Here is a 24,158-nt window from a genome sequence, read left to right as displayed (position 1 = left end):
TGAAAAAGGAGCAATAGTTCACTATCATGCCCACTACAAGTAGGAGCATCAAATGAAACTAACAGATACAAGTTTCAAAGAAAAAAAAAAATAAAGAAAGTGGAGGGAGATAGCAACTTTTTTGCACAGTATGTACTTGACCTATGGAATTTCTTATTACAAGATGTGAATACAAAAAAGAGTATGTGGTTTGAAAAGACAAGTAGACAAATCCATGAAAAAGTAATCTGTTAGGGCATATGAAATATTAAAATTGAAAAATAGGAAGTTTCTAAGATTTTTCAAATTACTATTCTGGGGAAGTCTTACAATGGGCTGTTCCAGTTTTTAACTTGTGCATCAGGCATGGGCAGTTGACCTCTGTGCAACAAGGGCTAAGCTAGGTGGTCTTGCAGTCTGACTTTGTATGGGTTTTTTACCTTGACAGTTGCAGTACAGGCTACTAGAACGGCCAGGACAAAGCTTCTTTCCTGACAATGGCATGTTCCACCAGCATTCATCCTGTGGTCCTTGAGTTTGCTCAAGAAAAGTGTCTGTTGCTGACATATGCCAAATTGTCACATGCAACTTGTGTATGCTTTCATCTGGCTGGGCACTATATATTGCAGAGGCTTTCAGAAACTTTTAAAAGCACATAAGGGACACTGAGATCCACCTCTAGACAAACAGGGATTTTGGAGGAAAGTAGGTGGCTATATGAAAGTCATCCATACTAAAATCCTTGTAAATGGTTAATCATGTAAATATGGAAAAAAACTTTTCCACTTACTGAAGCTTTTAAGTTATCTTATTCATACACATTTTGCTTCTTGCTGTCTTTGTTTTCCAAAGAGCTCGAGTGCAGAGCACCTTCAAGGTGAATGTGCACAACCACAGCATGTCTTTAGGAACCTGGTAACTTGTTCATTCCCACTTTAGAACACTGCTGTCCTTTTCCAAAGAATTAAGATTCCCTGCTGACTTAGAGATGAGTAGTTAGGAAATGCAGACTGATCCCAAAATTGTTGGATTCTGAGTCTTCCTCTGCAGTTGTAATGCAAGAGGACAACTCCACTGAACTGAAGGTGACAAGTAACACCATGTCTGCCCTGAAGAGTCTGCTCTATTAACTTACCAAAAAAGGATTTTATTGGCCCTCACTGAAAAGGAGTTTTCACTGCTGTTTTGAATTAAAAGGAAAGAATCACTGATCACTGTGGAGACCCTGGTATGAAGCCTTTGCCAGTGGTATTCAGTGAATCATCGTGGTTCCCAAGGGAAAAGACTGTACTGACCAAGGCCTCTTCTCTACAAGTCCACGCCTACAGCACAGACAGTGAGCTTGAGAAATCTTCTAGTCTTTGAAAAGAAGTGGCTTCTTTATCTGACCTATCAGACAAATCAAATTTGCCTTAAAAAGACGAAATTGGATGCAGTTGTTAAGGATTTAGGGACTGTTAAAGATACGTCTTTTATTAACAAAATTTTTATCATTTGTTCGGGGCAGGTGAAAGAGGTGCTGTTATCTTTAAAAGCAATTTCAACACTGTATTTTGACATTTTGGCTCTTGCTGTTCTGGGATGGGCAACAGAAGACAACTCCTGAACATTAATTCAATTTGGTGCCCCTGCAAGAATATTTTATAAAATCTTATTTCACCATAATTACAGTAATGGTAGTCTCCTTCCCCCACACAAAGGGGAGACAAGTTACAGTACTCAGTTATGTTCTAAAGTCATAAAATCTTCCCCAAAAATACTTTGGGGTTGTTGAGCTGATCCCTATATCTTGAGTATTATCATGTCAAAAATCAGGAAGGAATCTTTGAAAAGTTTCTTTACTGACAAGTCAAACTGCTTGACTGTCATCACTTCCTCATTCTACTGTAAAACTGTTTTTTTTCTGAGTCTAGGGAAGAAAAATGGCAAGGGATTTTTTCCACACTGTTTCCAGTAATTATTGTATAGGATTTACCTCATGGTTTTCATGTGGTTTTGCCTTATTTATATGATCTTCTGAAAAAGTTGTGCTGTGTGAGATATATTTAATATAATATATTTAATATACCTAGGATGTCTTAATACACCATTCTTCAAGGTGCAGATGGAGAGCTGTGAATCTGCTGGGATGTTTTAGCATCCCACTGGTGCCAGTACTTACATTACTAATGCTTCCAGTTGCATGATGCTTCCCCCATTCAACCTGGGCTTGTCTTCCTTCCTGAAAGTGTTTTCTCCACTATTTCTAATTCCAGAAATTCTGTGTGGAATCCACTTTGTCTGTGATATCAGCCTGGATTTTTTTTTCCTTATACACAGACCTACAAAACTCATGTCTTCATACATGTAGTAAAACTTCTTTTTGAAATTATCTAGGAATAAAGATTGGTGGCTCCCTCTGCCAAATTGTGGCCCAGGTGTTTTGAATGATTTTGTCAATGTAAAATTGACAAAAACGAAGACAATATAAAATGTGTATTCAGCACTATGTAAGTGCTGCCACACTATGCTTTCCTGAGATTTTATTGCCATCTCTTTTGTTTCTCTTTGTTTGTTCTGTTTGTTTTTTTCCAGTTCTTCAGATTAGCATGACAGAGCACTTAGCATGGTACTATCTCGAGAGATCTTCAGATCCTGAAGCATACTTAGAGATTTTTGTAGCAAGTCTCCTCTGAGGGGGCAGATGTCAAATTGTGTCATGCAAGGCAGCTTGTTGCAAGCTGGATGTCTTTCAAAGAGACTCTAGTTGTGAGTCAGACTGTCTGCTACTGCTTTCCTCTGCAAGTGGAGTTTCTTACAAATCCTTAAAAACAGTGGATTTCTCTCAAGCATCTGGTCAACCTGCAAGAGGATTTCAGCACTTCAAAAGGCCAAAATCTTGTTTCAAGAAAGGGCCAGAATATGGTTACCATGACATTCCCCAGTCATTACACTACATGCATTGCACAAATCCTGTAAGATTTGCCCCTGGCTGCACAGCAAATCTTTGTTTTGTCTGCTTCCTGAAGAGGATAATAACTTAGGAGAAAAAATAAATCCTTCCTGAAAAACGTCAGGAAATATGGTTTGAGATGACACAGCTGGTTTCTTTCATCGAGTGATGTATATGGACTGGCCATGATATATTGTTATAATGCCTCATTTCTGAATCTGATGAGTGAATATCTAAACAGCTAGTGAGAAATGGCTGTGTGTTGGCAGACCAGAAAAAGGAAGTCTGCTTTGCTTTCTGCAACACACCTAATGCCTACATGTTGCTTTTTTCTTCCTGTATTGGCCTCATGTGGACAGCAATGAGGCATCTTCTTCCTTTTCTTTTGTCACACCTGAAGGATGGGTTGCCATCCAGAGGGAGCTGGATAAACTCAAGAAGTGGGGCCATGGGAACCTCATGAGGTTTAACAGAGTCAAGTGCAAGGTGCTGTACCTGGGTCAGGCCAACCCTGGTACCAGCACAGGCTGGGGATGAACAGCCCCAGAGCAGCCCTGCCCAGAAGGACTTGGGGGTGCTGGTGGGTGAGAGGCTGCACATGAGCCAGCCCTGGGCACTGCCAGCCCAGAGAGCCAAACGTGTCCTGGGCTGCATCCAGAGCAGCGTGGGCAGCAGGGCCAGGGAGGGGATCCCTCTGCTCTGCTCTGCTCTGCTCTGCTCTGGTGAGAGCCCACCTGCAGGGCTGCATCAGCTCTGGGCTCCCCAGAGCAGGGAACTGTTGGAGCGAGTGCAGAGGAGGGAAACCAAGATGATCAGAGGGACAGAGCACTTCTGTGAAGACAGAGTGAGAGAATTGGGTTTGTTCAACCTGGAAAAGAGATGGCTTAAGGGTGACCTAATTGGCCTTCCAGTACCTGAAGGGAGCCTACACGACAAAAAGACTTTTTACAACATCATGTAGTGACAGGACCAGAAGGAATGGATTCAAACTGAAAGAGTAACTTTAGATTAGATATTAGGAAGAAATTCTTTACTGTGAGGTTTGTGAGGCACTCAGGCTGCCCAGGGAAAACATGGATGCTGGAACCCTGGGGATGTTCAAGGCCAGGCTGGATGAAGCTCTGAGCAACATAGTCTAACAGGTGTCCCTATCCATGGTAGGGGGTTGAAACTACATTATCTTTAAGGTTCCTTCCAACCCAAACCATTCTATGATCTTTCCTAGTCAACTAAGTGGAATGAGAGGCAAAGAATATCACCCTTTACAAAGATCACAAGCTTCCTGAAAGAGGGAGAAATAAGTCTTTGTCTTCAGAAGGTACCACTTGGTATTGCTTGGTTTAAATTAACAATAGCAGCATAAACCAGCCTAGGGGACAGAGTTTCTGCCTGGAAGCTGGTCACTAAGTTTGCAGGATGTGGGAAACCAATAATGGGGAGGGTGGAGGGAGAGGGGAGGAGGGAAAGAATGGTTTGCCATAAACCACAGCTGTAAAGAAACCCTTATACCATTAGATAGGGATAAGGACCTTATCCCTAAGTGCATCTTTCATTAAATCATAGGCCAGTAGTGGAAAGGGCCCAGTTGCATGGTTGAATGCCTTTAGACCATCTCTGTATCTGTCTAAGAAACCTAGTCCTACACAGGGGTGTTATAAAGCAGCCAAGTTACTGAGATCTTTAATCTTGGAAGTTGTTCTTTCCTGGAAACACACTGTGACATCCAAAGTGCCGTACCATATTCTTTCTGTAATTATAAGTGGCATAAGTGGCCTCTCAAATGCATTACTGTCATTTAGAAAATGGCAATTATTAATTAACAGTTTTCATTTGCTGTATTTCTTCTTGATACACCAGAATTCATTTCTAAGACAATCTATTTCATAATGAGTAAACTGTCTCATCTCTTCTATGTTGACTTGTTACATGATAAAGGATCTTGCATTTGTGTCTGAAGCCTCTCCAAGAGAGGACAAGAGACACTGAGGTTTGTTGTTTCCATCTTCACTTCTGGAACTGCATAAGAAGTTAACCAGGATTTAAGTTAATTCCCTATATGCAAAAGAAAATACTGGTAAAGCAGAAATCTGAAAGTCCAGGTTTTCTTTTACTAAACATAGTAATTTTATACAGCTTTTGACCAATATTTTCTACTGATTTTGAATGTAAAATATAATAGATATTATTTTTAAAGAATTAGAAGGCATATTTGCATCCTTGCACTAGATCCAAATTGCTGCTGTTACTCTAAACCACAATTAATGTAGATTATAGGCAGCCAGTAAGACCACAAAGTAATATAGTTTTCCAAGTGTGTAGATACCACACTGTTGACTCCATATGTATTGAAAACTGTATTTTCATGATTGACTTCATTGTCTTTTGATCACCTATTAGAGAAGACAAGCCAGTACTACAGAGATGCTCTTTTGTATGCCACTATAAACACTTGTAAGGAGGAAAAAACCTTTTCTGCACAGTGGAGCTGTCTCTAGAGTTGTGTTCTGGTCACTGTGATACTCAACCTGTCCTGCATTGGACTTGAGAACATATTGAAGACATCTGCCTCCTAAGACATTGCAATGGATCCTCTTCATGGGATGGCTGTAGTGATTGCATTTACAAAGAAACCTGAGCCAGACCTCCTGAATCTTTGCTCTGGTGAGGACATTCTAGTCACAGATAAGGAAAGCTTCAGAGCAGCACAGAAAGATAAGATAAGGATCTGTGAACTGAAAAAATGAAAATTTGATAGCCAAAGCAGAGATATGAGACATCCCAGGACCCAGCAGAACAGAGCTGTGATATTGCCAGAGGAGTGGACAGGTATGTTTGTCTTTTATTACTTTTGGGCACAGTCCATCTTTCTCACTGAGGATACTCATGTCTGTTGGTTATATGGAAAGGTGAAACACCAAGCAGCATATCCCAGTTCACACAGTGGTAACAGGGATGGGCTTTATGTAAGTGCAGTGGGATTGCTAAAGCCCATCCAATTCAAAGCCCAGGGGACAAAGACTCATTTAGTCTGCAAAGAGCATTCTTTGCTGAGGTAAAAATGTACGTTCTGTACTCACTGAAGCGGTGTTCCTCTCAGAGCTCTACAGTGCACTACAGCCTGAAAAACAAGGTGTTCAAGTTCAGGTCTAGGCCTTTTGCAAAACTGTAATAGTTTGCCACAGAGAAACAACAGGGGCTGCACAGATGGTTGTTTGATCATCTGTGTAGGATCTGCCTTATGGCACTGCAGAATAGGGTTTTTTCACTCTTTCTAACCATTGATCTTTGTTAAAGAGACAAACTGTGCTGGGATTGTTTTCATCAGCTTTTGTTTGTTTCTGAAAACAACAAAAGGGAACTGTTGAGAGCTGTATTCAGTGTTGGCAATGAAGATCCCACTTTTTCTTTCCCATTGTCTTCTTCAATTTGCTAGCTAGTAACAGCACAGTAACTGCCCTCTGCCTTCTCACACAAGTGTCCTGAAACATTTTGGTACATTTGCACCCAGGAGCGTTACTCCTGTTCAATCTGTTACTAAGCCCCATGTAGCTAATATAGTTTGTTGCTGAATTATAGCTGAAACACCCCTAGAAAAGTTACTTCCATTTTAAAAAGAATTCAGAGCCTGTCTCACAAATCTAATTCTCAAATGTTGCTACAGAAATGGAAGGCTGAACAGAAAAGCAGTAACTGAAATGTGTTTGATTAAAAAAATTATTGTTCCCATGAGTATACCTGTGTCTATACTGGTTGGACACCCCAGGAGTCTTCACCCCTGATTTTCCATTGCCATTTTGTCTCCTTTGCCAAGAGGCACAAGGCTTGGTCTTTCTGCCACCCCTTCCTGTCACTGAGGAGCAGCAGTGAACAAGGGCTAGTAAGACAGTCCCATTGCAAGGGGCTGCCAGGGTTAATCCTGGGTGGTTCTGATGTGCTCCCAGTGCCACACAGAACTTTGAGTGTGCAAGTGTTCTAGCTCAAGCCTTTGCAGCTCCCCCTCCTTGTTTCCCTGTTTATTAGCAAGGAAGCCAGCCCAGGGCTCAGGAGGAACAATGACCAAAGAACAGACTGCAGCTTGTAAACCAAAACCTCCCTTGAGGCTGCTACTAAAAGGAGATCAGAGAGAATTCCTATGCCAATAGGCATCTGGATTTCTCCCACACACACACACTCTCTTGTAGCTAGTAAATTTCTGGTGCTGTAGTCATAATGCATTTATTTGTTCCCTCCCTGGGCAGGTGGCAGGGAAGCCTGGGCATGGAGAGGTGCACAGGCACAGCAATACTGTTGTGCTGCAGGGCTGATCAGAGCTTTCATCATCACACCAATCACACGTGTCAGGGAGTCCCAGAGATGAAAAGGATAAAGCACTGGGTAGTGCCTCTATCAGGGTATGTGGGCCCTGGCCAAAATGGCACACAGGTTGGCAGGCTGCCTTCAGTGACCCACCCTTGCTAACATCTACCAGCTGGTGATGGTTCAGGAAGGGCTGTTTATGGTTTATTAAGACATTTGAGTTTACACAGTTTGGCAGCCTCACATGAGCTATGTGGAAGCAGCCACTGTTGTGAAGGGCTTGATGGAAGAGCTGGATTCTGAGCTGGCTGTGGAGAGCCCTGGCCACAAGGGATTAACCAGCTAGGTGTCATTTTACACTCAGTTGCTGGGGACCAGGAAATGGGAGGAGACAGGGACGAACCTCTGTGGTCTCTAGAACAGGACTTTCAGTAGCTGTGTTTTGGCAAGTCAGAGACAGCCTCTGAGTCTCATGTGGCATTCAGCACCAGAGATTTTTACCTCTGGGGCTATCTATGGCTGCAAAAGCCTATTTAAAGGACTACATTGATTTCTTGCCTGGGCAGCATCTGTAATCTTTTTTATGAGCATGAAATCAGTACATGAGAGGAAGGGTGTGTTAAATACATGGATGTACAGGTCTGTACTGGCAGACCATATATATCTTCAAATGGACATACAACATTTGTCAGCTGTGGCAACTGCGTTGCCTTGGATATTTAAACAGTATCGTTGAAAGTGTTTTATGTTTGAGGGGAGCTTTATATGAATCTATCAAAAGCAGATGCCAGCAGTGATGTACATGTCTGAAGGACTAGGTTGGAACGGGGCTCATTTACACCAGGTACAGTTTGAGGGTAATAAGAAAGTTCCATTTTGGAATTTTCTTGCTGACCTAAATTCTATCTGTTCTTTTGAAGAAACATTTTGGAAAGGGTAAAAATTTTAGACTGAGTATGCCACAGCAGTAGCAGTTTAAAACCAGCAAATCATCTTACCCTCCAACAAAAAACTTGCTTATGAAAAAGTTAGCATCTCCCCCCACCCCCCAAATATTTATTTTTTACAAAGTTTTTGAGATTACTATTTTTTAAGTCTTGGCAGGTGAGACCAAGTTCAGGTCATCATGCAGAACAGGTGCAGACACCCCAAAGCACCTCACAAACCACAAGAGACAAGAGGTCCTCAGGGTGTGTCAGATCACAAATGAATAGGCCCAGTATTCAGGTACCCACAGATGCTCCTGCTCTGACCCCAAAATCATCTCTTAGAAACTCCAGGAAGCTAAAAGAGCTGAATGGAGACTTCAGTCACTCTGAAAATGGACTCAGCACCCTCTTTCCTTGTATTTGCCCACCCTCGGTAGGCTGACTGGGAGCCTTGCAGTTTGCATTTGGAACCCAATAGCCAGGATCTGTCAACTGAACTTAGAGGTTTTTGCAGACACAGTTTCAGTTGCAGGACTCCTGGAGCACAGCTCTGAGGAACAAAAGTCTTAAATTTATCTCTGAGCACTTCTCTTAGCAGCTTCCCTGCTTGGTGCATTTTCCTTCTCTAAGGAAACCTTCAAAAATTCCTCCTACAGGGAAAACCTTTAATACTTCAGGCTAATGGGGAGGGCTGAGGTCTTAAGATAGCTAAAGCAAGAATAGAAAACATCTCCCCTTTTCCATTCTTCCTTTCATCTGCTTTCTCCTTCTCTTGCTTTCCCATCTCAACCACCTAGCATTCAAATACACTGCAGTTCTTCCACATTATCCTTTTCTTCTGCACCAACTGTCCAGCCATTTTGGAGAGTGTGGCCTTTGTGTCACCAAAGTACTTCCTAGAAGGAACATTACACTGCCAAGACGACCAAGGAGTGTTCCAGAAGAAATCCCCAAGGGCTGCCAGACTCTCAAGGTTTGGCACTTGGCCCTCAGCATGCGTAGTCTCTGACCCCCAGTTCTCTTTGTGTTAGCCTGGGAGCAGGAGAGTGGGTGCTGACAGTTTTTTCCTTGGCTTTGGGTGGGCCAGGGGTTCTTTCAGCTGCACTTGCAGGATTTCACCACCATGTTGGAGAGCTGCTCCACTTTGGGGGTCCTCCCAACATAGTACAAGATAGTGAGTGGCTCCAGGTCCTGGGGAACACAGCAGGGCGAAGCAGATGCCTCAGGGTTCAGCGTGTTATATAAACCCAGCACCTGCAGGAACAAAGGAAGTGTCGTGACAAGGTCAGGAATACATTTAAATTGGTTGAGGACAGGAAGGGGCTGCCAAGTCAACAAGTCTTGAGGTGTTTGCACTAGACTCATCAGAGGGTATTTCCCTGAGATGAGTAATACTCCCCTGTCACTTCCTGATCATGGCCTGCTTCTAAATGGTCTCACCTGCCCTGGCCTGACTCTTAGGAGTTTTTTGTTTTTTGTTTTTTTTTCCTAATGGTAATACCCTTGCTCTCTGTGACTGATGCCTGAGGGTTGAAGGAGTGCAAGTAGTCTCCTTTCATCTCTAATTTGGTACAGCAGTGTGTCACAATTTTTGCTTTTAACAAGGTTGGGTGTAACCAGCCTGGGGCCATGCTGTCTTGGATTCTATTAAAGAAACCAGAAGAAAGACTATCAGTGCTGCTTATTTCAACCAACATCTCCAGATAGCACTGGATGGATGCCAGTCCTCTCAAGTATCCACAATTCCCTCCCAGCTTTGAACTGTCTGATGCTTTGTCCCTCCACTCCATCCTCCAAGTCATGACACTGTAAAACTGGAGCCAGGACAGTCCTGTGGGACCCCACTGGATTCCTCCTCCCAGCTGGCCCCAGCCCACAGATGACTCTACACTACAACCATGTAACCACTACAGAACAGCTGCCACCTTTCCTGCCAGAAGTGACCACTTCTCAGCAGTGAGCATGATCTCACCTGCACTAGTGTGGTCTCTTCAGTGCTTATCTGGTATAAATGACAGGGTCTGGCACATTCTATTTGAAGTACTTTACAGTCTTTGGAGATGAGAGGTGCTAAGGATACATCCTGTTCTATCATCTAGACCCATGGAATCACTATTTTTGTGGTAGAAACTCTCTGGGATCCTAAGCAAAGTAGCCCTGGCTGTACCACAGGGCTACATGTGCTCTGAGTCGCTACTCAACAGCAAGTTAGACTGGTGAGTTTTCCTAAGTGTCGCCTGCAAGCTGTCAGCAGCTATATTGTTCTAAAGTTTTCTTTGATCACTTCACTGACCTTAACGCTTGCTCATTTCCTTTTTTGTTTAAGATCATTAGGAGTCATTCTAAAGTCTCCTTTCTCTCACACTGATTCAGTCCAGTTACCTTCTGGAGAGCTTCTCAGGACAACCAGATGGTAAAGCTACATGCCCATTACCCTTTCAAAGCTGTTAATTCCCTTGCTTTGTCTTGTGGTTACTGCCCAGCATCTGTTCACTTCTTCATTCCCACAGATCAGCTGTTCCCACTGATATTAGTCCTTGAGCTTCATTGAACCTTACTGCTATGCAGACTGTCAAAAAAATGTTAGAATCTTTTCTGAAATATCATCCTTACCTAGTTATTTGTTCTTCAGCTGAATCTGTTTTTTCCAGTGACTTTTTTAGTGAAATCTGAAGTTAGTTTGCTAGTGAGCTGTTGCATTATCTGGATTGCTGCCTTTTGACTCTTGTGGGCAGAAGCACACAGGATTTTCCTCTGACTTTTCCTGCTTCAGCAGTGGACTGTCTGATCCTTAATCTGTCTCTCTCAATACTTCTCCCATGCCTGTGTTATTCTATTACTTTTATTTTTTTTCTGCTCTAGCCAGGCTCAGACTGCATTCTTCCCAAAGGCTGACCAGAGGTTGTGCTTAAGTTACCTAAAGACATTTGCTTTCTGCCAAGTTTTCACTCAAAAATCTCACTGCCTAGTAGTCTCCTCCCTGCTGTAGGTCAGGTAGGATTTATGCAGCTGGAAAGGATACCTGTGAAAAAGGATATCCTACTGAGTGGCTGTATTTACTTCTGGAAATGGACATGGATTTCCCTACACTTTTGAGCTATAGCTGCCCCTTTAGGAGCAGATGGCAGGCATATGCCATTGCACAACAGTTTTTCATGACAACCTGGCACAGAGTGTAGAAAAATCCTCTGTCCAGTGCAAACTGCAGGAGAAATTTAGGAAGAAGATAATTACCAGAACTGATGTTTGATGTGAACAATTCAGTTAATACTATGGCCACTGCCAAGTAAGTACCCTAAAACCATCAGTTCTGCTCTTTCATATCTTATCTAAGAGACAACAGCATCTTCCTCATCAAGATTTGCCTGAAAGCAGACTCAGTACTGACTCCAAAGCAAGCACATTTTCCCTGCTGAACCACCCAGGCTTTTTTCTGCAGTTTCCTTGGAAGGTTTTTCACAAATACTGATCTGAACTGCTTATGCTGCTTTGAAAAGACTGGATATTGATCAGACTTAGGGAGGAAGGCAATCATAGCCACAAGCCCTGGCAGGATAATCTAGTGGATGTACCGTGCTGTGAGTGGTGTCTGCGCTGCGGAGGTACGGACAAGGGCCTGAACAAAAGTTAGCAAAGTAGCCCTTGGGCTCGTGGACCCATTTCCAGCCGAGGTCCTGTCGGAAGTCGATGTACAGAGGACGCACACAGCAGTTCTCCTCCAGGTTCCTGAAACACAGTAGTGAAGCACAGTGAATCTAAAGGGGGGCCTTACATGCAGTTGCGAGCTGCAGCTTCCTGAGCAGAAGAACTCGTAGCAGCAGTGCTGGTGGCATGTGGTGGCTGCGTGTGCCAAGCACCAGGAGCAGCACAGCCAGGCAGCGGTGGCAGCTCAGAGGCGCTGCTGCTTTTCCCACCACCCCTGCCAGGCAGGACCCAGCTGCTCCAGCAACTGCCATGGGGCTGCTGCAGGTCCTGCTCAGCCTGTGCTCCTGGAAGCACAGCCTTGTGGATCTCTTTGAACCAGTGGCTCTGCCAGAAGCACAGAACAACTCTGCTGAGCTGGCCAGTGGCCCTTGTGACACAACCCCCTGGAGGGCTCTGCCTTTTCCGGTGGCATGGAGTCTTACCCGGCCTGCCTGCCTCAGGCATGGGGTCCCAGCAGGATCCCTTCTCACTTACCGGAAACAGTAGTTGGTATCCAGGGCCCGTTTCTTTCTTTGACTTCCCAACACGGGGCTCTCCAATCGATGTGGGGGTAACATCATCAAGATGAGGTGGGGATTATGCAAGTCTTTCTGCTTCTTCAGGCGGCCCAGGTCCCCGCGGCCATAGTCATCCTCACTGTCAATGCCTTCAAAAAAGAGGATCCACAAAGAAGAAATCAGCAATGTTGCAAGAATGCAACAAGACCTTTCAATTTAACACTCTCATGCTTGCTCTTGAACCAGGTTCAGGCAGCATGTCTACTTCTTCCCTCACAGAGACCCCTTTATTTCTGGTAAATTTGACTGTTGCAGGCCTGAAATAGAGGCTTATGGGCCACCTGTTTTACCATTTGCAAACTGCTGGTGGGGCCATTAATCCATCCACTCACTCCTGGCTTGAATCCCAGGATAGGCAGGAAGATGAATGGTTTAAAGAAGATGTCAGATAATTGGCACTCTGCGGAACAGCCTCAGAAATGGAGCCTGTGGGGGCCAGTGGCTGCTGCCCAGGGCTGCAAGCCAGGAGGTTCCTAGTTCTTAGGCCAGCCAAGCCACTGAGTCTCTGAGCCACCTCACACAGGATGCCTAACTTCCTTGTGTTTCAGTCACTCTAACTGCAAAGTAGAGCCTCTGTGGAAATCTGAGAAGGCATCAAGTTGAACTTCCCAGAGAGACACTGAAATATAAAATTACTCCTTTCTGCAGACACTCATGCAAACCCACCCAGCCTGCCCTTACTTCTTTTTGTAACCGATGTATATAGTGGATATACCCATAGAATGAACACACAAACCCAGATATGTTTTAAGACAAATGTTACACAATGTGAAGTGCTTGAATACACAAAGCAAGACCTCATTTTTTTTCTTTATATGCTTGAGGCTTTCCCTTCCCCAACAACCTCCCCTAACCCAGCTCTTTATCACCTTTGAACTTGATCTCCAGGACTTCATGCAAATTCTCCAAGATGTCCCCGTTGGACTGAAAAGTATGGCAAGGACAGTGTATGCTAATTTCCAGGCCAAGGTTGGACTCTGCAAAGAAGATGACTCCGTGAGAAACAGTCTTTCTCAGCTGGGACAGCTCCTGGCATAAAGAAGTTTTAAGGAAGTTTTACACAGCTGTGCTAACCCCTAGACAATGAGTTGGTCTCCAAGTCAGGAGTGTTATCAGATTTGAGGAACAGATGCTGCCTTGGGAAGAACAGAAAGAAAAATCCAGTAGCTTCAGCTTTGCCAAAAGCCTTGTTCTTGCTAAAGGGAACTTTCTGGAGAGGTAAGAAGGGTGCTTCTTGTTACTTTTTTTAGGCTATTCAGCATCCAAAAACATTTGTGAGCTTCAAGGAGCTTCCCTGGGAAAACAAGTATTTTGAAGAGCTGGCTTTTGGTATCTTAAATCAGTTTCACAATCCTCAGTACCTATTATCTGGCTTCTGCTTAGTGTCTGAAGGAGAAATCTGAAAATAAGCAAGTTGGATATGGACAAGTAGTTTTACTGGAAGCATTCTTCTCAGCAGCTGCAACCTCCTGTTTTATTGAACTGCTAACAGTCTCAATCACACAGACTTTCCAGAGGCAAATCTACTTTCATAATAACTTCCTGGACCAATCATGCTGTGTGGGCCTGACTACAGGAACATAAGACTCTTATGAAAGCTCCTTTTTTATGTTGTGCCATGAATTAAAACATCTGGCTTCCTGGGGCATTGACAAGGTGCCTAGCACCACATATACTCTGTGATGTCTTGTCAGCTAGTGTGCCTGCCCAGAGCTTGCTGCAGTTCCAGCTCTGAGCTTCAGCCATCAGGGCACAACTTAGATTGCTTGAAATAGGAGGAGCCTGCAAGCTCACAGCTTACCCTTCCAGGGAGCAGCTGCTTGCCAGTACCTGCATTCCAGTCTTCAGTGGCACCTAGCTTCTATCTGTGTAGGCCAGTCCCGCTGTGAGTGGTGATGCCTTGTGCTCCAGCTGTGAATGGGGTCAGTGTTCTTGCTGGGAACTGCCCTGTAACTATCTGTTGGGCTGTCCAGCACTGGCAGAGGTGTGTTCTCTGCAGTGTTAAAGCCTCCAGCTGTCTAGGTGTGTCAGCCTCTGGTATTTCCTCACGTTTATACCTGACAAGCTGTACACAGCTAAATAAACCAGGATCCTTGCTGCTTTTTCCTATACTACATTTGCTCCAATTCACATCAAAATGTAAGCAAAGCATTTGTCATTTTCTATGATCATTTAGACAAGCAGAGGGGTCCCCTCTGGGCTTAGCTGTAAAGAATTTCCTCCAAGGAATAAATCCTTCTTCTGACTCAGCCCACACAGCTACATGGTGGGGCCTCCAGGAAAAGAGGCAGGAATATAGCAAATGTCAGACATTGAGGAAGCTCTCTGGAGGAAAGCTTGTTCTCAGACTGAAAGAACCTGTCCTCTCTGTGAACCAAGCTCCTGTAACAAGGGGAGCAGAAAGATACTTCTGTGAGCATTGATCCCCATTTCTGTGGATGCCTTGCCACACAGTGCAGCTAAGACCCCTACCTCTGTGCAGGAGCCACTCACGCACGGTCTCGGTGACATCGAAGGACAGCCACTCAGGGGAGCCCCGTGTCTGCACATTCCTGCCGCTGAGGTACCGCTGCTTCGCTATGTGCTCATCTGGCCGAAGGATCTGTGTCAGAAGGAGTGGTGGAAAAAATCAGCCAGTGCCATGCAGAAGGAAGGGATGGCCTTTAGTCTTTTTTTTTTTCCCCTTAGCTTGCTAAAAACTAATTTAGAAAGTTGGTCTTGGCAAGTGAGACACCAGGAATACCCTGGGTCAGGTGAGAAGGACATGCTTCACAACCAACTTGAACTCCAGAGATCTACACAGTGCTTATTTCTGTATCCTAAGCAGCCCACCTCTCTCAATTGAGAATGGTTTAGGGACACATAGAGAGGCAGAAGCACGTGGCAATTCATTTAATGGATGGGTTTGTTTTTGTATGCAGCTGTGCAATATGGATCTGGATATCAGAGTAGAACCACCAGTGGTAAATGCAGCATCTGGCCACAAGTCACCTGCCCAGGAAGCCAATTTATTGAGTTCTCCCTTTGGCATTTTCAGGTGTCCTACATTCCAACTTTTGTCAAAACACAAAAGGGCTGTTCAGGTTTGGAGACCTCTGCCTCTGCTCTGACATCTCTTTCCACTTCCAGACAAACAACCACAGCACATTCAAGGTGTTCCTTCCTGCAGACCCACAGACCACTGAACCTATGGAGAAGCTCTGAGAACACCTCCTTGTCAGTTGTGTCATCTGGTAGAGAATTGCTCTGACCTTTGATGCTGGATTCCAGGAAGTCCTCAAGAAGTGCCACCCAAACACAATTTTAGCTGCACTCTTATGGAAAAGTGGACAGACATGAGCCTGTGGGAATGTGCTGCCTGGATGCTAAGCTGTATCATTAGGTGGTCCAGTTCAGCCTATTACCACTTCCAAGCCCGAACCATACCTTATTCTGTCAGTCCCTAGGTTAAAAAAAAACTCCAGATAAGTACAGGTGGCCTGAATTGTGCTTATGGGGAGCTACTGCTGAAGGGAACATAGAAAGCAAGCACTATTTTTCTAGTAAATCAGTGACGAGACAGAGAGCTCCATCCATTGAATTAGCACCAACTGTCTGCAAAAGTCAAAGGAGTAAGACTGCCAAGGGTCCTACACAAGATGTGACAGAAGGGTCAGAGCTGCTCCACTGATGAGGGGCTCCCCTTCCAAGTGGGAAAAGGGCAGCACCACATTGTAAAAGGAAAGGAAGGTGACTGTATCACTGCATATGGTGGAAGAGGCCTGGGTTACAGCATGCACTTTCTTCTCTCTTCTATGGGCTTCCACATATCAGCTGAGACAACCATTAAGGAGCCAAGCTATTCTGGGCTCAGACACTGGGGAAGGTGATAAGAATACTCACCTGGAAGAGCTCAATGCGCTGCTCACTGCGTTTGGAGCTTGGGTTGGGCACGCGCAGCACCCGAAACTCAGCCCGGAATAGGTTGGTGCTGTTCTTCTCTGCTGACGACACATTAAAGCGGAACACATTGGAGGTGACACCTTTTGGACAAATGCCCAACTCATCTAGGAGAAAAAAAATAGAGAAACACTGAGAATCACATCTCTGAGGGGCAGGATCTCAAATAAGTATTGTTTGAGAAAGAGCTTTCCAGTAGAGACTTGTCATTCAAAAGTCTTGCCACCTGTGAAGCATGGCTACCTAGCTCAAGATAACACAGGATGAATTCACTCAAATTTGGTCTACATTGCAACATTTTGCAAACATTCCCCCTACTGCCATCATTACTTCAATGCTACAAGATGAAGAATCAGTAGAGATCAACCACAGTATGTTTATTATTATGTCTTCCAACTCTGCTCATCAAACGTTGCTAATACTCATCAGTTGGCTGCATCCAAAATGACAACCCCAGTCCAGGCAATGGGACAATCTCACTTGCAGTTAGTGGGGCCTATTCCCAACAGCTAGGATGCTGTTACTCTGCTCATGATGGAGACACAAAGCTACATACAAAGTGATCCCATTGCTGCTGAATCTTAGTTTTACAAATCTTGACATTGCCTCCTAGAATGGAAGCCACCCAGTGTCAAAAACCACAAAGCATGAGGTGTCAAAGACTCTTTATGGCATTGATTATCCAATGTGTACTGAAAGAACTGGGGTTTAAAATTGGTTCTCACTCATGAACTGGAGAAGGACTTCATTAATAGTACTGGGCCTGTGGAGATACACATGAGCAGGAAATAATACAGCAATTTTCTGCTTCCATGTGTGCCTGCTGAACAGAAAAACCCATTTCACAGATGCCTCAAAAGAGAGGAGGTAAAATCTTTAATGTCCAAAACAGAGTCCTCAATAGCAAGTAAGACTTTCTTCAAAGGGACCATTTTGGTCTCATGGAAGTCTTTGTTGTTGCTGTCATTTCTCTCCTATTGACCTTGTTAGCCTTCAAGTCTCTAGCATCGTGAAAGCTTCCTGCAAACAAGACACAGCAGTTCTTGCTCCATGTCCACATGCAGGTTTGTTTGCAGCCCTGCAGAGCCTTTCAGATGACCTCTGACTGTTGTCCAATGCAGCAGGAGGCTCTTATATCTGCTGATATTTAAGTTGCTTCTAAACAAATGAACAGAAAGAAACAGAAAGAAAAACTATCACCTGTTCCCAGGCATGGTTCCAGTCTTTGACAAATAGGCTAGAAGCCCTAGCTGGAACAACCTTCAAGTTACATTCCTGACGTCCTGCAGGCCCTTTTTTTGATCTCACCGTAAGTATCTCCCCTGAGAAACAGCTTCTGAAAATGGGATAGTGTGAAACAGCACCTGACTGCAGAGGTTCACCTCCCATGCCAAATTCTGATTTCAGCAACACTGATGTACACTCATATCAATGGAGATTAAGGTCTTCCTCTTGTCTTACACACAAATTCAGCAAGCAGGACCCTGCCAGTTTTCAAGGATGTGTTTTTAGGGTGCTGAAATTTTACTCAGTAAGCTAATGACCAGATGCTGACACTGGGCTTTAATTGGAGGAGGTTTTGTCATTACTACTACTGAACAGATCAGCATTCCCACACAGGAAAGTCTCTAGCTGTTATTGAAGAGGTGGCTGTTCACACATCCCAGGAGACCAGATCCCACTGCAGGCACGAGCTGGCCTGCCCAGCCCAAAAACCCTGCAACACAAGGAGTACCCCAGCCACACACATACTCCTACTGTGGGGACTCCAGCCCTGTGACCAATTCAAGGTTTGATGCTGCAGAAAAGCCCAGCAAAAACCCAAGTTCTCATTAAGCGCCCAAAGACATGTTCTAGCTGAAGTATAACACTGATTACTGTTCTGTATCCTAGAGCTTGGCAGATACTGTGTTTCAATAGCCCCTGAAGCTGCTTTGCACATTTAGCCCTATTAATAGTGCTGTTAACAGCCTGCCCTTTCATTTCAGACCTGACTGCCTGGCCGTAAGGGGTGTCCCAATTATTGTTAGAAATGCCTTTTTGCATCAGACCACTGGTCAGCTCAGTATGTTTCCTACAGCAGTGCTTTTTCTGACAATCTCTTTAGAAGCTGCAAATATGGTCCTACAGCACAGAGCTGATGAAAGACACCTAATGTGTTATCATCTCCTTAATGCTTTTGGCTAAATTAGACAGCCATGGTGATAAGACATTGCATCTATTGTAATTCACCTGCTGTGAAAGAAAGAGCCACATTGCTTTCTACCTGCTTCACTATCAAGGTGCTGCTCTTGGGAGACCTTCCCAATGAAAACAGTAATAGCTCTTTTCCCTTCCCTAAAAGTGTCATGTTCCCTTTGTACGCTGGGAACAAGCCCTCTGTGATGCAGAAATGGGGCTGTGTTCAGTGTTTCACTCCAAGCCCTGGGAGGCTGGAGTCTGTTTCTCTTAGCACGGGGCTCAGGATAGAGGTCTCACTCCAGGAAACTTGACAGCTTTGTGGCAAAGTGCTTTTTTGCACGAGGTCACAGGCAAAGGGAGCAAGGGGATTTTTCAGGGAATTTGGTCCAGACCCAGCTGAGGTGTGTTAATCACACTGGAATCCAGACCTGTTCACCACCAGCACAGAACAAAGCCTGGAGGCAATATTCCTGCAAGCTCTCCCAGTCCACAGCTCTCAGTGGCAGTAATCAAGCCTGGAGACCAGGACCCTGGACACCCTGTGCACCATGCCAGGCTGTCTGGTATGACACAGCCTCACAACTGGACCCAGCTATTACTGTGGAGTCACACCCAGAGCTCTTCACTGCACCAGTGATGAGACCAGCAGCCTCTTTGTGTGGATAATGTAATAGAGAGAGCAGGTTCTTTTGGGACCTTCCACCTTCCTACCACTGCTCTACATGAGGTGCAGGCTCACCACATGCTGCTGGATCCAGCAGAAACAGCTGCTGTTTCTGGCAAGCCCCAGGAAGGCTGATGGCTGTGCAGTTCGATGAGAAGGAAGGGTAGGCTGGCTGTGAGCAGGTATTGCCTCATGCTGTATTATACCTCTGAATCACCAAGGTGTTTCGTGCCAAAGCTGCATAACTTTAGAGAAAAAAGTTGATCCATCTGCAACTCTGCAGGTGGCGGGTTTGGAGGGAATAGATGCTTGGCCCTAGTGACCCATGACTTTAATTGTCTTGTCTCTCAAGCTGCCTTGGAAAATGGCATCTGTTTTTCCCTCAGGAAGGTAAGCAAAAAGCTATTTTCAGGACTGTTGCAGATGCTTCCCAAGCTTGAACATAACCAAGTCAGATCTGATCACGTGAGTTTTATGAGATCCCTGAAGTGAATGGCTGGTCAAAAGTAAGTTATTCTCTGAAAGAAAATCCCTTTAAATTGAGGCAGTGTACCTGAGAGGCACAGGGGAAAAGACCATTCTGTGAGTCACCAAGCAGCTCAGAGAAGGGATGGAGAACTTGGCTCTCTCATCTGCTATTTTTGCTCCTCAGCTCTCCTCACTTTTGGGCTTTGCATCTTTGAAAAGGATGACTTCTCCGAGCCAATATGACAGTTGACTAATAGTCTGGAGCTAGAACAGTTTGTGTGAGTGTGCACACATTTCAGACTTGTCTGTATCATCACTGCAGTTCCTTCAATGGAGTAGTGCTCCCCTTCCCCCCCCCCCCCAGGAGACAGGCTTTGGCTCAGAGCATGCTCTTAGATCACCACCTGGCACAGTGACAGAGTCATGGGAAAGTTGAACATCAGCCACTTCTGAAGATGCGGGGCCAAATTCAGCCATGGTGTAAGCAATGAAACTCCCCAGGTTTCAAAAAGAGCATGTCTCTTGCCACCACAATCTGTCTGGAGCTAGTCTCCCCCGGTGGGACCAAATTACAAAGTTCCCTCTTTCTCTGGGTGGTGGCATCTACACTACCCACTCCCAGAAATTTAATCTCAGCACTACTTGGTCTTTTGAACCTAGTATCCTATGGGCACATGGCACAGGATCGTTTCTACAGGAATTTTCCCAAAGCCACAATCCCTACTCATCACTCCTTTTCATGCACTGTTTCTTCATTCCACTTTCCCCTCAATTTTAGCCAAATCCACACCCCTAACTTCATTTGCCACTGTTGTGCTTTGTGTTTTCCCCACCTCCTTCCTCCCAAAAGGCATAGTGTGGCTGTACTATTTTGCAGACACTTGGTTTTCCCATAATATATGTTTATAGTTTCACAAATGACACTTCAGTAGATCAAAACCGCTGAAATACAGGTAACCTTTGCCCTTTCTGTTCCTTGAATCTCAGTGTCTGCTGAGCTAAGAGCTAATCATATAACCATATGGAATGCAGTCTGCTAGAGATTAAGTAAAATTTGTTGCATTACCAAATTGTAGCTTATTCCAGCTCATCATACGTCAAGATTAACATAAACCTGGCAGAGTAACTGCATTCTGTGGCTGCCTCCACCAAGTCACAGCTCCTCCCCAAAACTGCTGGTGTTCAAATCTTGTCCCCGGGGTGGCACAACATCACAGGAGAACACCCTGGATAGTGGTATGACCGCATCTTCCAATTCTAAGGAATCCCAAACAAACCAAAATGACTGCTTGTGTCTACATGTGCTCAGCATCTGCAATCTGCTTTGAGTTCATGTCTGCTCAGTCTCTGTCTTTGTATCTGCTCAGCTTCTGCACCTGAATCTGTTTAGTGTCCACATCTGGGCTTGCTCATCATCTGCTTCACACCTGCTCAACATCTGTCATGTTTCTCCTCAGCGCCTGTGTTCCCTTGGGGGTCCCTTTGGCATCACTGTCTGCTTTACACCTGCTCTGCATCCCTGTTGTCTTCTGCTCGCTCTCTGAACGCTCACACTATCTGAGTAACACCTTCATCAGTGTCCTCCAAGCAGCAGTCTCTTCAGCAAGCACCTCTCCACCTTCTGACTGCCGGCGCGGGTGCTGCACGGACCGGGCAGTTGCCGGTATCTCTGCGGCAGTCGCTGGAGCTTCAGCGGGGAGGAGGCCGAATACCTGCTGTCACCCAAACAGCAGACCTGCGCTGTCTCCCCGCCCGGTGCGCAGCATTCACCCCGCCACCCGCACGGCTTGCCGCCTTGTCCTGATGTCAGGGCTCTAGGCACGGGCTTCTAGGCGCGGGCTCGGCTCGCCGCTGCCGCCGGGGCCTGGGCCGATGCCGCTCCGGGACCCCGCCACCCACCTTCCCCACTACCGGCCAAGCCCCGCGCCGTGCCGAGCGCCCCCCGCCCCGCGGCTCCCGCTCACCTCCGTACCGAGCGCGGCCGGGCGGAGACGCGCCCTCCGCCCCGCCGGGGAAGCGGCCCCTTCGGCGGGGGCCCGGCGCCCCTCGGCCCCGGCTGGCCGTCCCTCCCCCGCGCCCGGGATCCCGGGCACTCTGCCCCGCGGGCGCGGCACCCCGGCCGGCACGGGGGAGTCCCGCACTTACTGTGTTCGGGGAGGCCCTGGATCATGTCAAATTTATGAATCTCTTTGGCATAGTATTCTGACTCGGTGTTGTCCTGAGAGCAGCTTTCTTCCTTCTCCTCCTCCATCTCCTCCAGCAGCTCCCGAGTGCTGTTATAGAGGGCCAGGATCTGGTAGGGCACATGGGCCGGCCCCGCGGTCTCCGGCGGGCTGGTGAGCCGCAGCTTGCTCAGGATCTGCCCTCGGATGGCCTCTACCCTCTTCTTCTTGATGTGGTCCAGGTCCAAGGTGGTGCAGGACGACAGCGAGAGGCTCACGGTAGCGAAGCTCAGCAGGGAGAGCAGCACCAGAGCCCTTTGCACGTACATCTTCATGTGTGAGGAGGCGGCGGCGGGGGCCTCCGGGAGAGACCCCCGAGCGGCGGCGAGAGGGCGCGGGGAACCGGGCGGTGTGCTGGCGGCAGCCTCCCCAGAACCCGCGGGCTGAGGCTTGGCGAGGAGGTGCATGAACTCACTGCGCCGTGCGCGACTCAGGACTTCCAGGAAGAGCTGGCAGCGCTCCGCAAGGAGAAGCGGCAGGCGCCGTGCCTCGCCGCGCCGCGCTCCTTCCCCATGCGCCGCCCCGCGCCCCGCGGAGCAGGGGGCGCCCCGCCGCGCCGCGCCGCCGCACGTGTCAGCGGCCCGCACCGCCCCGCTGCCGCGGGGGGAGCGCCGCGCCCGCCCCTCTCGCTGCACCATTCATGCCCCCGCCGGCCCCCGCGCCCTACATCGCCCGGTGCCCGGCCCTTGGCGCCCGGGAGCGTGGCACCGCCGCGCTTCTCGCCCAGCCGAGAGCACTGCCGCCGGGCCGTCCGCCGCGCCCGTGGGTTCCGCTGACCGTCGTGGCCCGGTCCGTACACCGACACCGCTCCACACCGGCCCGCCCGCGCACACTGCCGCTCCCCCGGCCCCGACGCTGAAATTTTATACCTCCCTCCCATGACGTCCCCGGGACGGGGCTCGGGCGGGGGAGGGAGCTCCAAGCCCGGCCTTCGGCCGCGCCAGCCCCGCGCTAATGGCTCCAGCAGCCGCGCAGCCCCCGCCGCTCCCCCCATCTCCCCACCCTCCGCCGCCCCCCGCGCTCGCCGGGGCCGCCTCGCCCCGCGCACCCCGGGCCCCTCGGCGCGGGGTGGCCCCGCGCGCCCTCCGACGTGGCCGCCGCACCGCCCCGGCGGCGGCGCGCTGGCGCCCCCTGCTGGCGGCACTCGCGCGGCGGCGGGCGGGCCCTTCGCGGTGGTCCGGGCGGCGCGGGGAGGCCCCTCCCGCTTCCAGCTGCGAAATCGCATTAAAAGCCGCTAAAAATACCCCGAATACTTTCCTGATGTGGTTTCTTTCCGAGGGAGGGAGGGGCCGAGCGGCGGGGTTCGGCCGCCGCGCTGCGGACGGGGGGCTGCGGCGGGACTGGCGGCAGGGTCAGGGCGATGCCCCTGGGCCCTGAAAGCAGGTGACAGACGGAGCTCCGGGGGGTGTCCGGTCACGGCGGCCCTCGCTGCGGTGAAGGGGCTGCGTCGGGCATCCGACAGGCGGGAGACAAAGCACCGGCCGTGCACGGGGTTGTAATTCACAACCCGGGCCCATTCGGGTCTCTCTCCCGGGGCGTGCCCTCACTACGGCCACACCGGCCTCCCGCCTCAGTGCCGCGGGCTGGGCCGGAGAGACCAGAGAGGAGTCTCTTCTCTTGGCATTACGTGGACCCTGCCCCCAGCCCCCAGCCCTTCTCCCGGAGCCAGCAGAGGGGCAGCCCCTGAGCCAGCAGCTTTGTGCCTCCCCAACCCATGGCAGCCGCTAGCAGCACTGGCAGCGCTGCCGAAGGACAACCGCTGGGTTGGCGGTGCGTTAGAAAAGTGGGGCAGGGACAGCTCCTGCGAGGCTGTGAGCAAAGTGGGATGTGGGCAGAACTCTCTGTGGAAGCAAGTCCTCTTGCATAAAGCAAGATCTTTATGCTCTGGGAGAGATGGGGCCCCGGTGGCATGTGGCCCCTTGGAGCGGTGGTGTCCAGGAACAGCAGGCAACACTGCAGCTGGAAACACTGGGCATAGCTGCGGGGAGCCTTCCCTTACCTGCATGTTCGCGGGCCTTGGGCTGGGAGAGCACTGCAAGCTCAGAGGACAGTGGCTAACCCAAGACATGGAATGTGGAACAGGAAATCCACAGGCAGCTGGGGGTGCTGGATGCCCTGTGAGCCGTTTTGTGCAGCTCTGAGGAGATGTAAGGGTGAGCTGCTCACTGTTTGCTTGTGCTTTGCTTGGGGAAGAGGAATTAAGAGTTCTTTGATGGAGTGACAAAGATGTAACAAGATCTAGTAGCTTCAGGATGATGTCAGGCAAATTTTGACATGAAGTAAGAT

The 24,158-nt window shown here is 47.7% G+C and overlaps 1 protein-coding gene across 1 annotated transcript; it reads right to left on the bottom strand.

The window, feature by feature from the left end:
- Positions 1-5,732: 5,732 nt before the first annotated feature.
- On the bottom strand, positions 5,733-22,711 carry TGFB3 (transforming growth factor beta 3). The gene is made up of 7 exons (XM_071426777.1): positions 21,796-22,711; positions 16,281-16,444; positions 14,871-15,000; positions 13,268-13,375; positions 12,316-12,487; positions 11,709-11,862; positions 5,733-9,390 (listed from the first exon to the last, which is right to left on the bottom strand). Exons 1-7 carry the CDS (start codon positions 22,508-22,510, stop codon positions 9,232-9,234), a joined length of 1,602 nt encoding a protein of 533 aa, XP_071282878.1. The 5' UTR covers positions 22,511-22,711; the 3' UTR covers positions 5,733-9,231.
- Positions 22,712-24,158: the final 1,447 nt, after the last annotated feature.

This window comes from Agelaius tricolor, unplaced genomic scaffold (genome assembly GCF_023055355.1).
Source record: "Agelaius tricolor isolate 1412-34295 unplaced genomic scaffold, bAgeTri1.0.p SCAF_5, whole genome shotgun sequence".
Taxonomy (NCBI): domain Eukaryota; kingdom Metazoa; phylum Chordata; class Aves; order Passeriformes; family Icteridae; genus Agelaius; species Agelaius tricolor.
Note: the sequence above shows the minus strand (reverse complement) of the source record. Positions and strands in the feature narration are given on the sequence as shown.

Excerpts from the sequence above, each read along its gene's own strand:
- TGFB3 (XM_071426777.1), bottom strand. The coding sequence starts at position 22,510 with ATGGTGCAGCGAGAGGGGCGGGCGCGGCGCTCCCCCCGCGGCAGCGGG. Across the intron at positions 16,445-21,795 it reads CCAGGGCCTCCCCGAACACA|ATGAGTTGGGCATTTGTCCA; the intron begins GTAAGTGCGGGA and ends TTTTTCTCCTAG. Across the intron at positions 15,001-16,280 it reads AGCGCATTGAGCTCTTCCAG|ATCCTTCGGCCAGATGAGCA; the intron begins GTGAGTATTCTT and ends CTTCTGACACAG.